The 14,725-nt window shown below is 44.9% G+C and overlaps 1 protein-coding gene across 4 annotated transcripts in view; it reads left to right on the top strand.

The window, feature by feature from the left end:
• Window positions 1-14,725, top strand: part of LOC110536315 (ceramide synthase 2) — a 38,024-nt gene that overhangs the window by 4,834 nt on the left and 18,465 nt on the right. Inside the window, exons 2-3 of one of the 4 annotated variants that reach the window (XM_036939861.2) lie at window positions 1,608-1,866; window positions 13,209-13,382. In XM_036939861.2, coding sequence (XP_036795756.1) covers window positions 13,210-13,382 — 173 coding nt within the window. In that variant the 5' untranslated portion in view covers window positions 1,608-1,866; window position 13,209. Of the gene's footprint in view, window positions 1-1,607; window positions 1,867-2,316; window positions 2,436-13,208; window positions 13,383-14,725 lie in introns of those variants that run through there. The other 3 variants (XM_036939866.2, XM_036939874.2, XM_036939855.2) reach the window with 3 other exon arrangements.

The following is a 14,725-nucleotide window of genomic DNA, read 5'->3' as shown; positions in this document are numbered from 1 at the left end:
CACACAGACAGGATGATGTCACACAGACAGCATGATGTCACACAGACAGCATGATGTCACACAGACAGCATTATGTCACACAGACAGGATGATGTCACACAGACAGCATGATGTCACACAGACAGGATGATGTCACACAGACAGCATGATGTCACACAGACAGCATGATGTCACACAGACAGGATGATGTCACACAGACAGGATGATGTCACACAGACAGCATGATGTCACACAGACAGCATGATGTCACACAGGCAGGATGATGTCACACAGACAGCATGATGTCACACAGACAGGATGATGTCACACAGACAGCATGATGTCACACAGACAGCATGATGTCACACAGACAGGATGATGTCACACAGACAGCATGATGTCACACAGACAGCATGATGTCGCACAGACAGCATGATGTCACACAGACAGCATGATGTCGCACAGACAGCATGATGTCGCACAGACAGCATGATGTCGCACAGACAGCATGATGTCGCACAGACAGCATGATGTCACACAGACAGCATGATGTCACACAGACAGCATGATGTCACACAGACAGCATGATGTCACACAGACAGGATCAATAGCTGACTGTTAACACATCAAAGATCTGAGTCCTAACTCTCTACCCTGCATCTATCCATTAGGCTTTACTCCTTCAATCACTTGTAGTTGTTATGTGTACATTTTATTGCATGTCTGTCTGTGTGTGGCCCTCTAATTTCAGTAAAGTGCTCTTTTACAGGGTCACAGCAAGGAGTACAGTCCAACATCCTCTCCCTCTGCCAGTTGGAGAGGGAGACAGACAGAACAGAATATTGCCGTTAAAAATGTCTCAGGCATGACCTGCATTAAAGTGAATTTTCAGTCATAATAATATAACATCAGTGTGTGTGTGTGTGACTGGTGAGGATACAGAGGGTCACGCTCTGGATCTCTAAACCTTGTAATCCGAGGTCATGAAATCCCATTTTTAGTTTGAGATTAACCAAACCAGAATGTGGACTTTAATCTGGTTGTGGATTGTATTACTTTAAATAATTTAACCTGACATAATTTAGACCCACTGTTGGACACAGTCTATCTTGTTCAAGAGATTTTATCTCAGTAGGCCAAATCCTAATTTGAGGTCTGCCTGTCACGCAAACCTCCCATTGACTGGAAGCATGATTTACAACATGGCAGTCTCAGTTATGAACGCTGATCTCAAATTACAATTAAGGTCACTGAAACTAGACAGGTCTCTCTCTCTCTCTCTCTCTCGCTCTCTCTCTCTCTCTCTCTCTCTCTCTCTCTCTCTCTCTCTCTCTCTCTCTCTCTCTCTCTCTCTCTCTCTCTCTCTCTCTCTCTCTCTCTCTCTCTCTCTCTCTCTCTCTCTCTCTCATATATATTGCTCTACTCTACTCTGCTCTACACTTCTCTACTCTACTCTGCTCTACACTGCTCTACTCTATCCTGGTCGTCGTCTCTGTGTGCCAGAGGATGTATGATATGCGTTATGACTCACCATGAATAGACGGTTTCCTCTGATAGACCAACAAGCACTCTCTCTCTCCCTCTCTCTCTCCCCTCATCCTCCCCTCCCCCTCTCCCTCTGCCCCCAGGGGTTGAGAAACTCTATGTTAGTGTTAGTCTGCTTTGACTACTCACATTCTCCTGTCAGACAGTGCCACAGAAACAGAGGGAGGAAGAGAGATGGCACTTCCACTCTCCCATCCAGCTAGAGAGGAATCCTCCGTCTGATTGGCTCAGAAAAATGGCCAGAGTCCAGTCACATGATCCTGTCAGCCAATAGGAAGGGGAGTTGGGCTTCTGTCAGGAAAAGTGCTGTTGCAGGCTGGATCCTCTGACTGACCTGAAAAAGTATTTTTCTTTGATCTGTTGCGATGCGCACACACACACACACACACACACACACACACACACACACACACACACACACACACACACACACACACACACACACACACACACACACACACACACACACACACACACACACACACACACACACACACTGACGCTCTTAGACTCAAGAACACTGGTATTGACTGAAATGTCACCACCATGTTTCTAATGTTTATCTACATGTAATCTATGATTCCTCCCATGGAGAGACCTCTAGACCATACGTTAGCATACTGAAACCCCCAGGCCTACTCTACTGTTTACTGCCGGTACGGCTGCTTTAGGTCCACATGATATTGTGAGTTGGGACCAGTGGTTATCACACAGGGAAGTAAGTCCGGCCTTTATTGCCTCTCTGCTGTGTGTGATGTGTTATGATCTTTGGACTGCTCTGTGGCTCTGTTTTGTAGCAGGGAAGATCCCTGTATCTGTGCTGTTGTGGTTAACTCTGCCTAGAAGACTCACCTATACAATAATCAACTGCCTAAATCACAGTAGGACAGAGGAATTTCTATATCTACAATGTATGTTGTTTTTAAGAATTGTCTGTGAGAATGAAATTGTCTAGGACATTTGGAATTCTTCTTAGGAGTGTGCAGTAGTTGTAAGCAATGTACTGTGTCCTACCCTCTTTGCTCTGTGTACATCTGCTCGTTCGTGTCGTGATCTTCAACAGCATTTTACAGAGTTCCTTTCTACATTTCTGGAATAGCAGGCAATCTGGGTGATGTGCCCTAAAGGCATGGAAAGTACAAGAGTTCAATATCTCTGCTAGTGTGCTCACAGAAAGTCAACAGGGTTATTCACCTGTCCACCCCCGCCCCCCTTCCTGTCTGTGTTGTGGAGGTGTTGATTTCCCAGTGAATACATGGACCCCCCCCGCCTCCTGTCTGTGTTGTGGAGATGTTGATTTCCCAGTGAATACATGGACCCTCCCTCCCCCCGCCTCCTGTCTGTGTTGTGGAGGTGTTGATTTCCCAGTGAATACATGGACCCTCCCTCCCCCCCCTCCTGTCTGTGTTGTGGAGGTGTTGATTTCCCAGTGAATACATGGACCCTCCCCCCCCCCCCCGCCTCCTGTCTGTGTTGTGGAGGTGTTGATTTCCCAGTGAATACATGGACCCTCCCTCCCCCGCCTCCTGTCTGTGTTGTGGAGGTGTTGATTTCCCAGTGAATACATGGACCCTCCCCCCCCCCCCCGCCTCCTGTCTGTGTTGTGGAGGTGTTGATTTCCCAGTGAATACATGCACCCCTGATGAAGGAAAGGAGATGAGGAGGGGAAGACGATTGAGATGCACTCTCTGATTTGTGACAGGAAATGTGTCGGGTGTTGATGAGTAACCTGCTATGATGTGGAAATAACTGAACAATGACAGTGTCTCAGGGGAGAGTGTGTGTGAGAAGGGAAGGCTTCTGTAAACTTCATTTACCGTCTTGTTAGTGTGACTGGTGTATGGGGATCCACGCCTACGTAACCTAAGCTATCCAAAGCTAGCCCAGCGTTAGCTAACATTTTTATTGAAGCTCAAAGGGTCAGTTCTGTATTAGCCGGTAGCTCCTATCCGTTTCAATGTTAACCAATGTGAAAAGCCCAGTTTATCTCAGTGTATGCTACCGTTGGGTGTCAGCGGCACTCCCTTCCCTGGCTGTATATCAGTCTTTAATGTGTGTGTAAATCCAGCTGCATAGTTGAAAGAGAGCCAGGCCTGCTCTGGGTCTGGGAGTAATGTTAGGCAGGGAAGGAAGGAGGGAGGCAGGCCTGCTCTGGGTCTGGGAGTAATGTTAGGCAGGGAAGGAAGGAGAGAGCCAGGCCTGCTCTGTGTCTGGGTCTGGGAGTAATGTTAGGCAGGGAAGGAAGGAGGGAGCCAGGCCTGCTCTGTGTCTGGGTCTGGGAGTAATGTTAGGCAGGGAAGGAAGGAAAGAGCCAGGCCTGCTCTGTGTCTGGGAGTAATGTTAGGCAGGGAAGGAAGGAGGGAGGCAGGCAGGGAAGGAAGGAGGGAGGCAGGCCTGTTCTGTGTCTGGGTCTGGGAGTAATGTTAGGCAGGGAAGGAAGGAGAGTGCCAGGCCTGCTCTGGGTCTGGGAGTAATGTTAGGAAGGAGAGAGCCAGGCCTGCTCTGGGTCTGGGAGTAATGTTAGGCAGGGAAGGAAGGAGGGAGGCAGGCCTGCTCTGGGTCTGGGAGTAATGTTAGGCAGGGAAGGAAGGAGAGAGCCAGGCCTGCTCTGTGTCTGGGTATGGGAGTAATGTTAGGCAGGGAAGGAAGGAGAGAGCCAGGCCTGCTCTGTGTCTGGGTCTGGGAGTAATGTTAGGCAGGGAAGGAAGGAGAGAGCCAGGCCTGCTCTGTGTCTGGGAGTAATGTTAGGCAGGGAAGGAAGGAGAGAGCCAGGCCTGCTCTGTGTCTGGGAGTAATGTTAGGCAGGGAAGGAAGGAGAGAGCCAGGCCTGCTCTGTGTCTGGGTCTGGGAGTAATGTTAGGCAGGGAAGGAAGGAGAGAGCCAGGCCTGCTCTGTGTCTGGGTCTGGGAGTAATGTTAGGCAGGGAAGGAAAGAGGGAGGCAGGCAGCGAGGTAGGCATGGAGGGAGGGAGGGAGGCCTCGCTCTGCCTCTCAGAGCTTCCGTCAGCTGGGGAGGGAACCTACTCAATGAGGCAAGTCCTGGAGGGATCAGGGAGGGGGAGTGGATAGGGGAGGGGTTTGGGGGTTGAGGAGAATCGGGGGAGTGGGTTGGGTAGGAGGGTGGCGTCAGAGAGGATTAGGGTAGTGGTTTGGAGAGGGTTTAGGTGCTGGGTTTAAGGTGCAGGGTTTAGGGCTGAGTGGTGATAGGGGAGTGGTGTGTGGGAGGAAATTCTGACTCAGCACAGATAGATGATTCACAGCAAAAAAATCAGCCATGATTCATAGTGTCCCCCACTCAACTCCCATCCCCATCCTACCACACCCAAATCACAGTCAAAGTAAAGCTTGTCTCTACTTTTCTCTCTCTGAAACCACGAAGCGCCTGTCATAAATCAGGAAGCCAAGTGTTTGTTTCTTGGGCTTTAGGAATGTAACTGAAGAAGTGCCTCAGACCTTGAAAAAGAAGAAAATAACTGATTGAAAGGAAGGTGATAGCATCTTGCAACGTGGTCTCAGAGCATTTTGTATTATTCTGTACGTAAGTCCAAAACACGCCATTTATACCGAACAAAAATATAAAAACACAACATGCGAAAATTTCTAAGATTTTACAGTTCATATAAGGAACTTGTCAATTTAAGTAAATCCATTAAGCCCTAAAATATGGATTTCACATGACTGGGAATAGAAAACCAGTCAGTATCTGGTGTGACCACCATTTGCCTCATGCAGCGTGACACATTGTAACACACTTCTATGAGTAGTGGGGAGTCAGGCGCAGGGAACAGAGGGTAAAGGACAATTGTTTTTTATTCCGCCGCAGGAAAACGGTCACGCCAAAACACCAGGCACATAACAAAGACCGGCTCAAAAACAGGACCCAACCAGTCCGGAGAAAAACAAGAAAATCGCACAACCACAAACACGAACAGAGGAAATCAGCCCGCACAAAAGCAGGCGGGCATCACCGGCTTCAATAGCCCGACTAAAACCTAAACAAGAAACAGGTGTAACCAATAAGACAAAACCAACAGAAAAGGAAAAAGGGATTGGTGCCAGCTAGTAGACCGGTGACGACGAGCACCGAGCGCCGCCCAAACAGGAAGAGGAACCACCTTTGGTGGGAGTCGTGACACACATCTCCTGATCAGGCTGTTAATTGTGGCCTGTGGCCCAGACCTCTCCAATGGCTGTGAGAAGTTGCTTGATATTGGTGGGAACTGGAACACGCTGTCGTACACGTCCATCCAGAGCATCCCAAACATGCTCAATTGGTGACATGTCTGGTGAGTATGCAGGCCATGGAAGAACTGGGACATTTTAAGCTTCCAGGAATTGTGTACAGATCCTTGCGACATGGAGCTGTGCATTATCATGCTGAAACATGGTGATGGGTGACAGATTAAAGGCACGACAGTGGGCCTCAGGATCTCATCACGATATCTCTGTGCATTCAAATTGCCATCGATAAAATGCAATTGTGTTTGGGTTGGCTGAAAGGGTTAGGGGAAGGGTTAGCTAACATGCTACATCAGCAAAAAAAGAAACAGTCCTTTTTCAGGACCCTGTCTTTCACAAGATAATTTGTAAAAATCCAAATAACTTCACAGATCTTCATTGTAAAGGGTTTAAACACTGATTCCCATGCTTGTTCAATGAACCAAAAACAATTAATGAACATGCACCTGTGGAACGGTCATTAAGACACTAACACAGCTTACAGACGGTAGGCAATTAAGGTCACAGTTATGAACACTTAGGACACTAAAGAGGCCTTTCTACCGACTCTGAAAAACACCAAAAGAACTGCTCATCTGCGTGAACGTGCCTTAGGCATGCTGCAAGGAGGCATGAGGACTGCAGATGTGGCCAGGGCAAATAAATTGCAATGTCCGTACTGTGAGATGCCTAAGATAGCGCTACAGGGAGACAGGACGGACAGCTGATCATCCTCGCAGTGGCAGACCACGTGTAACAACACCTGCACAGGATTGGTACATCCAAACATCACACCTGCGGGACAGGTACATGATGGCAACAACAACTGCCCGAGTTACACCAGGAACGCACAATCCCTCCATCAGTGCTCAGACTGTCCTCAATAGGCTGAGAGGGGCTGGACTGAGGGCATGTAGGCCTGTTGTAAGGCAGGTCCTCACCAGACATCACCGGCAACAACATCGCCTATGGGCAAAAACCCACCGTCGCTGGATCAGACAGGACTGGCAAAAAGTGCTCTTCACTGACGAGTTGCGGTTTTGTCTCACCAGGGGTGATGGTCAGATTTGCGTTTATCGTCGAAGGAATGAGCGTTACACCAAGGCCTGTACTCTGGAGCGGGATCGATTTGGAGGTGGAGGGTCCGTCAGGAATTTTAGTGATCTGCCATGGCCAGCGAAGAGCTCGGATCTCAATCCCATTGAGCATGTCTGGGACCAGTTGGATCGGAGGGTGAGGGCTAGGGCCATTCCCCTCAGAATTGTCCGGGAACTTGCAGGTGCCTTGGTGGAAGAGTGGGGTAACATCTCACAGCAAGAACGGGCAAATCTGGTGCAGTCCATGAGGAGGAGATGCACTGCAGTACTTAATGCAGCTGGTGGCCACACCAGATACTGACTTTTGATTTTGACCCCCCCTTTGTTCAGGGACACATTATTCCATTTCTGTTAGTCACATGTCTGTGGAACTTATTCAGTTTATGTCTCAGTTGTTGAATCTTGTTATGTTCATACAAATATTTACACATATTAAGATTGCTGAAAATAAACAAAGTGGACAGTGAGAGGTCGTTTCTTTTTTAGTTTAGTTGCAAAGTAGCTATAAAGTAGTTGCAAAATTGGCAATTAGCTAAAATGCTAAAGTAACATATCATACTCATTTGAGCGTTCCAGATTTATGTTTACTATGTTACGTCTAGGCTATGAGACCAGACTGGGATATCAGTGAACAACAAATGCTGTGGTAACAGCTAAGAAGGCGCCAGGGCAATGAGTGGAGCTTACTCAGGTGTTCAAAACACATGAGACCGAGAGCCTAATGCTTCATAGGGAGTTTTTTTATGAGTTTTAGTTTTGAAAACGATCTCTCCACAAAAGCAACAGTTTTACAGGGATGGTAAAAACATCTGATTGCCATAGCAACATCAGGGGAACTGGGCAGAAGAGTTGTTCTTCAAATACAGCAGTTCTGCAACATCTTTAATTTAGCCTCTGATTCTCCTTAATTGCCGGCCTCAACAGGTTACGGAAAGAGATGAACTGTAGCCTATTGAAAGCTCTGGGGACAGGTTGTCTGAATACTTAACAGTCAATAAATTGGCAGATGTGAACAGATTATCATCTTTAGCGGCCAACAGTTCTTGAGGGCTTGAACAAAAAAAAGCTGTTTGCTATTTCGTTCATACTGGTGAACCGGCATTTGAGTTGTGATGTTGCAAACTCAACAGTGCCTTATCTCAGGTATACCTTGGCATACATCATTCAAGACTGTTTAAATTGTGTGCAGCGCAATGGACATATAATGTCACATGTCACAGGAAGGACTGTCTGGGTTGGCAATACTCAGTATAGAAAACAGTTGGGCCAGTAACCTGGACCTACAGGCCGTGGTGAAAACATATGCACACAAAAAAGCACAGACAGTCGCAAACACTGTAGCTACTATAGGCCTCTACATAGAACAAAAAGAGAGACACAAGCACAGACAGTCACAAACACTGTAGCTACTATAGGCCTCTACATAGAACAAAAAGAGAGACACAAGCACAGACAGTCACAAACACTGTAGCTACTATAGGCCTCTACATAGAACAAAAAAGAGAGACACAAGCACAGACAGTCACAAACACTGTAGCTACTATAGGCCTCTACATAGAACAAAAAGAGAGACACAAGCACAGACAGTCACAAACACTGTAGCTACTATAGGCCTCTACATAGAACAAAAAGAGAGACACAAGCACAGACAGTCACAAACACTGTAGCTACTATAGGCCTCTACATAGAACAAAAAGAGAGACACAAGCACAGACAGTCACAAACACTGTAGCTACTATAGGCCTCTACATAGAACAAAAAGAGAGACACAAGCACAGACAGTCACAAACACTGTAGCTACTATAGGCCTCTACATAGAACAAAAAGAGAGACACAAGCACAGACAGTCACAAACACTGTAGCTACTATAGGTCTCTACATAGAACAAAAAGAGAGACACAAGCACAGACAGTCGCAAACACTGTAGCTACTATAGGCCTCTACATAGAACAAAAAGAGAGACACAAGCACAGACAGTCACAAACACTGTAGCTACTATAGGCCTCTACATAGAACAAAAAGAGAGACACAAGCACAGACAGTCACAAACACTGTAGCTACTATAGGCCTCTACATAGAACAAAAAGAGAGACACAAGCACAGACAGTCACAAACACTGTAGCTACTATAGGCCTCTACATAGAACAAAAAGAGAGACACAAGCACAGACAGTCACAAACACTGTAGCTACTATAGGCCTCTACATAGAACAAAAAGAGAGACACAAGCACAGACAGTCACAAACACTGTAGCTACTATAGGCCTCTACATAGAACAAAAAGAGAGACACAAGCACAGACAGTCACAAACACTGTAGCTACTATAGGCCTCTACATAGAACAAAAAGAGAGACACAAGCACAGACAGTCACAAACACTGTAGCTACTATAGGCCTCTACATAGAACAAAAAGAGAGACACAAGCACAGACAGTCACAAACACTGTAGCTACTATAGGCCTCTACATAGAACAAAAAGAGAGACACAAGCACAGACAGTCACAAACACTGTAGCTACTATAGGCCTCTACATAGAACAAAAAGAGAGACACAAGCACAGACAGTCACAAACACTGTAGCTACTATAGGCCTCTACATAGAACAAAAAGAGAGACACAAGCACAGACAGTCACAAACACTGTAGCTACTATAGGCCTCTACATAGAACAAAAAGAGAGACACAAGCACAGACAGTCACAAACACTGTAGCTACTATAGGCCTCTACATAGAACAAAAAGAGAGACACAAGCACAGACAGTCGCAAACACTGTAGCTACTATAGGCCTCTACATAGAACAAAAAGAGAGACACAAGCACAGACAGTCACAAACACTGTAGCTACTATAGGCCTCTACATAGAACAAAAAGAGAGACACAAGCACAGACAGTCACAAACACTGTAGCTACTATAGGCCTCTACATAGAACAAAAAGAGAGACACAAGCACAGACAGTCACAAACACTGTAGCTACTATAGGCCTCTACATAGAACAAAAAGAGAGACACAAGCACAGACAGTCACAAACACTGTAGCTACTATAGGTCTCTACATAGAACAAAAAGAGAGACACAAGCACAGACAGTCGCAAACACTGTAGCTACTATAGGCCTCTACATAGAACAAAAAGAGAGACACAAGCACAGACAGTCACAAACACTGTAGCTACTATAGGCCTCTACATAGAACAAAAAGAGAGACACAAGCACAGACAGTCACAAACACTGTAGCTACTATAGGCCTCTACATAGAACAAAAAGAGAGACACAAGCACAGACAGTCACAAACACTGTAGCTACTATAGGCCTCTACATAGAACAAAAAGAGAGACACAAGCACAGACAGTCGCAAACACTGTAGCTACTATAGGCCTCTACATAGAACAAAAAGAGAGACACAAGCACAGACAGTCACAAACACTGTAGCTACTATAGGCCTCTACATAGAACAAAAAGAGAGACACAAGCACAGACAGTCACAAACACTGTAGCTACTATAGGCCTCTACATAGAACAAAAAGAGAGACACAAGCACAGACAGTCACAAACACTGTAGCTACTATAGGCCTCTACATAGAACAAAAAGAGAGACACAAGCACAGACAGTCACAAACACTGTAGCTACTATAGGCCTCTACATAGAACAAAAAGAGAGACACAAGCACAGACAGTCACAAACACTGTAGCTACTATAGGCCTCTACATAGAACAAAAAGAGAGACACAAGCACAGACAGTCACAAACACTGTAGCTACTATAGGCCTCTACATAGAACAAAAAGAGAGACACAAGCACAGACAGTCGCAAACACTGTAGCTACTATAGGCCTCTACATAGAACAAAAAGAGAGACACAAGCACAGACAGTCACAAACACTGTAGCTACTATAGGCCTCTACATAGAACAAAAAGAGAGACACAAGCACAGACAGTCACAAACACTGTAGCTACTATAGGCCTCTACATAGAACAAAAAGAGAGACACAAGCACAGACAGTCACAAACACTGTAGCTACTATAGGCCTCTACATAGAACAAAAAGAGAGACACAAGCACAGACAGTCACAAACACTGTAGCTACTATAGGCCTCTACATAGAACAAAAAGAGAGACACAAGCACAGACAGTCACAAACACTGTAGCTACTATAGGCCTCTACATAGAACAAAAAGAGAGACACAAGCACAGACAGTCACAAACACTGTAGCTACTATAGGCCTCTACATAGAACAAAAAGAGAGACACAAGCACAGACACAGAGAGAAAGAAAGAGAACAAGAGACACAGAGAGAGAAGGTGCAAGGAGGACTTCAGACCAGGGGAGTCTCTCACGTTGGACTCTATTGAATTTACCTTGAATATTGCAGCCCATTTGTGTAAACTATTAGCCAGACAAAACCCGCTTAGTTCAACAATAGGCTAAATAGTGGCTGAATTACTCCTCAAGCCGACTAATTTTTCCCACATTGTTAGGCTATTTGATGTAATTTTTATAAAAGGTTCATGAATAACAGCTAAATAGCAGCTAAATACGGTATATACTGTAGCTATAGATACTAGGCTACACTGCATAATGAAGCAATCCTAGTTTTCAGGGTGGACTGAGTGTATTATTAAATACGGTATATACTGTAGCTATAGATACTAGGCTACACAGCATAATGAAGCAATCCCTAGTTTTCAGGGTGGACTGACTGTATTATTAAATACGGTATATACTGTAGCTATAGATACTAGGCTACACAGCATAATGAAGCAATCCTAGTTTTCAGGGTGGACTGAGTGTATTATTAAATACGGTATATACTGTAGCTATAGATACTAGGCTACACAGCATAATGAAGCAATCCTAGTTTTCAGGGTGGACTGAGTGTATTATTAAATACGGTATATACTGTAGCTATAGATACTAGGCTACACAGCATAATGAAGCAATCCCTAGTTTTCAGGGTGGACTGACTGTATTATTAAATACGGTATATACTGTAGCTATAGATACTAGGCTACACAGCATAATGAAGCAATCCCTAGTTTTCAGGGTGGACTGACTGTATTATTAAATACGGTATATACTGTAGCTATAGATACTAGGCTACACTGCATAATGAAGCAATCCCTAGTTTTCAGGGTGGACTGACTGTATTATTAAATACGGTATATACTGTAGCTATAGATACTAGGCTACACTGCATAATGAAGCAATCCTAGTTTTCAGGGTGGACTGAGTGTATTATTTGGCATTAATACACTGGTTTTACGCATATTCCTTATGGTGTAGGCCTCCCACTAAACATTTATCCACGAGCTAAAGCAAAGTGAACTCCGACCTTGTGTGTGTGTGTGTGGGGGGGGGGGGGGGGGGGGGGTAGCTAGTGACTTCCACTCCAGAGCCATGGCGCAGCAAGGGTCATTTGAGTGGGTGGGATTTCGAGCATAGCCACCACAAGGTGGTTTAGGGCTCAACTCCCTTGTTTTCGTTGAAAGTGAGAAAACAACACAACAAGTGGGGGCAGCATGAGGTTGCCCGCGACCTTTGGATTCCATCTTTAATTTGAGCCAGCAGGAAAATAATCCTACTTACATGTGATTATTATGTAGATTATAATGAATTTACATTTTGGTAGGGATTGATACAATTACAATTACAAACTTCAGAAGCCTTTTTAAACCACAACCACATTTACATTTCCTGCAGTTCTCCTGATCAAATTAATATCTGTAATTGAATGGGGAAGATTTGCACAATGTCATTACATCTTTAAAAAAAAATGTTTTTTAATTTTACCTTTATTTAACCAATTTAACCGATGGCCTGGGTTAACTGCCTGTTCAGGGGCAGAACGACAAGTACAGCTGACCAAGCACAAAGCAAAACCCTCCTGCAGACATGCATCAGCAATACCACTGGGGTCTGGTGGTCCGTGGTGGTCCGTGTTGTCAGCTCGGGGGTTTGAACTCGCAACCTTCCAGTTACTAGTCCAGCACTAGGCTACCCTGCCGCCCCTAATTAGTTGGTGCCAATTTTTCCTATTCATTTGGCCTGCAGATTTCTCACAATGCGTGTTATGGGGAGTTTATACAACATATGGTATAGATTAGAATATGGATCTGACTTCAGACAATTGTTGAGGTATGAACATTTCCTCTGATTGGGATGGTTCCTGTTGTTTAACTGCGGTGAGAGAAATGGATAAATAAACATTCATTCAGTTAGGGACTTTAACTCTTTCCATTCTTCCTGTGTCTGGCTAGGGTTAGGGTTAGGGTTAGACAGACATTGTGTCATAAAAGAGATCAGGAAGTAGACTACACATGGGACAACTGTTGTGTGTGTAAATGTCAGTATATTAACCGTCTTCTCTGCTCTCTCCCCAGTATGGTGTCCAGTCTGAGCGAGTGGTTCTGGAATGAGCGGCTGTGGTTCCCTGAGGGGCTGGGTTGGGCTGACCTGGAGGACAAAGATGGCCGTGTTTACGCCAAGGCCAGCGACCTTTGGGTGGTGCTACCCATCGCCCTAGCCTTCCTCGTAATACGACAGATCTTCGAGAGGTACGTCTGTCCGTCTGTTCTTCTGTCTGTCCGTCTGTCTGTCTGTTTGGCTGGCTGTCACCCCTCATACGATTAATCCTCTGCCTCTTTACCCCATCTGTCAACATATACCTCTTCTCTTTCCCTCATCAGTCTACATGTTAATACCCCTTCTCTTTCCCCATCTGTCTACATGTTTATACCTCTTCTCTTTCCCCATCTGTCTACATGTTTATACCTCTTCTCTTTCCCTCATCAGTCTACAAGTTAATACCCCTTCTCTTTCCCCATCTGTCTACATGTTTATACCTCTTCTCTTTCCCCATCTGTCTACATGTTTATACCTCTTCTCTTTCACCATCTGTCTACATGTTAATACCCCTTCTCTTTCCCCCATCTGTCTACATGTTAATACCTCTTCTCTTTCCCCATCTGTCTACATGTTTATACCTCTTCTCTTTCCCCATCTGTCTACATGTTTATACCTCTTCTCTTTCCCCATCTGTCTACATGTTTATACCTCTTCTCTTTCCCATCTGTCTACATGTTTATACCTCTTCTCTTTCACCATCTGTCTACATGTTAATACCCCTTCTCTTTCCCCCATCTGTCTACATGTTAATACCTCTTCTCTTTCCCCATCTGTCTACATGTTTATACCTCTTCTCTTTCCCCATCTGTCTACATGTTTATACCTCTTCTCTTTCACCATCTGTCTACATGTTTATACCTCTTCTCTTTCCCATCTGTCTACATGTTTATACCTCTTCTCTTTCCCCATCTGTCTACATGTTTATACCTCTTCTCTTTCCCCCATCTGTCTACATGTTAATACCTCTTCTCTTTCCCCATCTGTCTACATGTTTATACCTCTTCTCTTTCCCATCTGTCTACATGTTTATACCTCTTCTCTTTCCCATCTGTCTACATGTTAATACCTCTTCTCTTTCCCATCTGTCTACATGTTTATACCTCTTCTCTTTCCCATCTGTCTACATGTTAATACCTCTTCTCTTTCCCATCTGTCTACATGTTTATACCTCTTCTCTTTCCCATCTGTCTACATGTTAATACCCCTTCTCTTTCCCCATCTGTCTACATGTTTATACCTCTTCTCTTTCCCATCTGTCTACATGTTTATACCTCTTCTCTTTCCCATCTGTCTACATGTTTATACCTCTTCTCTTTCCCATCTGTCTACATGTTTATACCTCTTCTCTTTCCCATCTGTCTACATGTTTATACCTCTTCTCTTTCCCATCTGTCTACATGTTTATACCTCTTCTCTTTCACCATCTGTCTACATGTTAATACCTCTTCTCTTTCCCCCATCTGTCTACATGTTAATACCTCTTCTCTTTCCC

This window comes from Oncorhynchus mykiss, chromosome 2 (genome assembly GCF_057628025.1).
Source record: "Oncorhynchus mykiss isolate SJ-2025 chromosome 2, ASM5762802v1, whole genome shotgun sequence".
Taxonomy (NCBI): Eukaryota; Metazoa; Chordata; class Actinopteri; order Salmoniformes; family Salmonidae; genus Oncorhynchus; species Oncorhynchus mykiss.
Note: the sequence above shows the minus strand (reverse complement) of the source record. Positions and strands in the feature narration are given on the sequence as shown.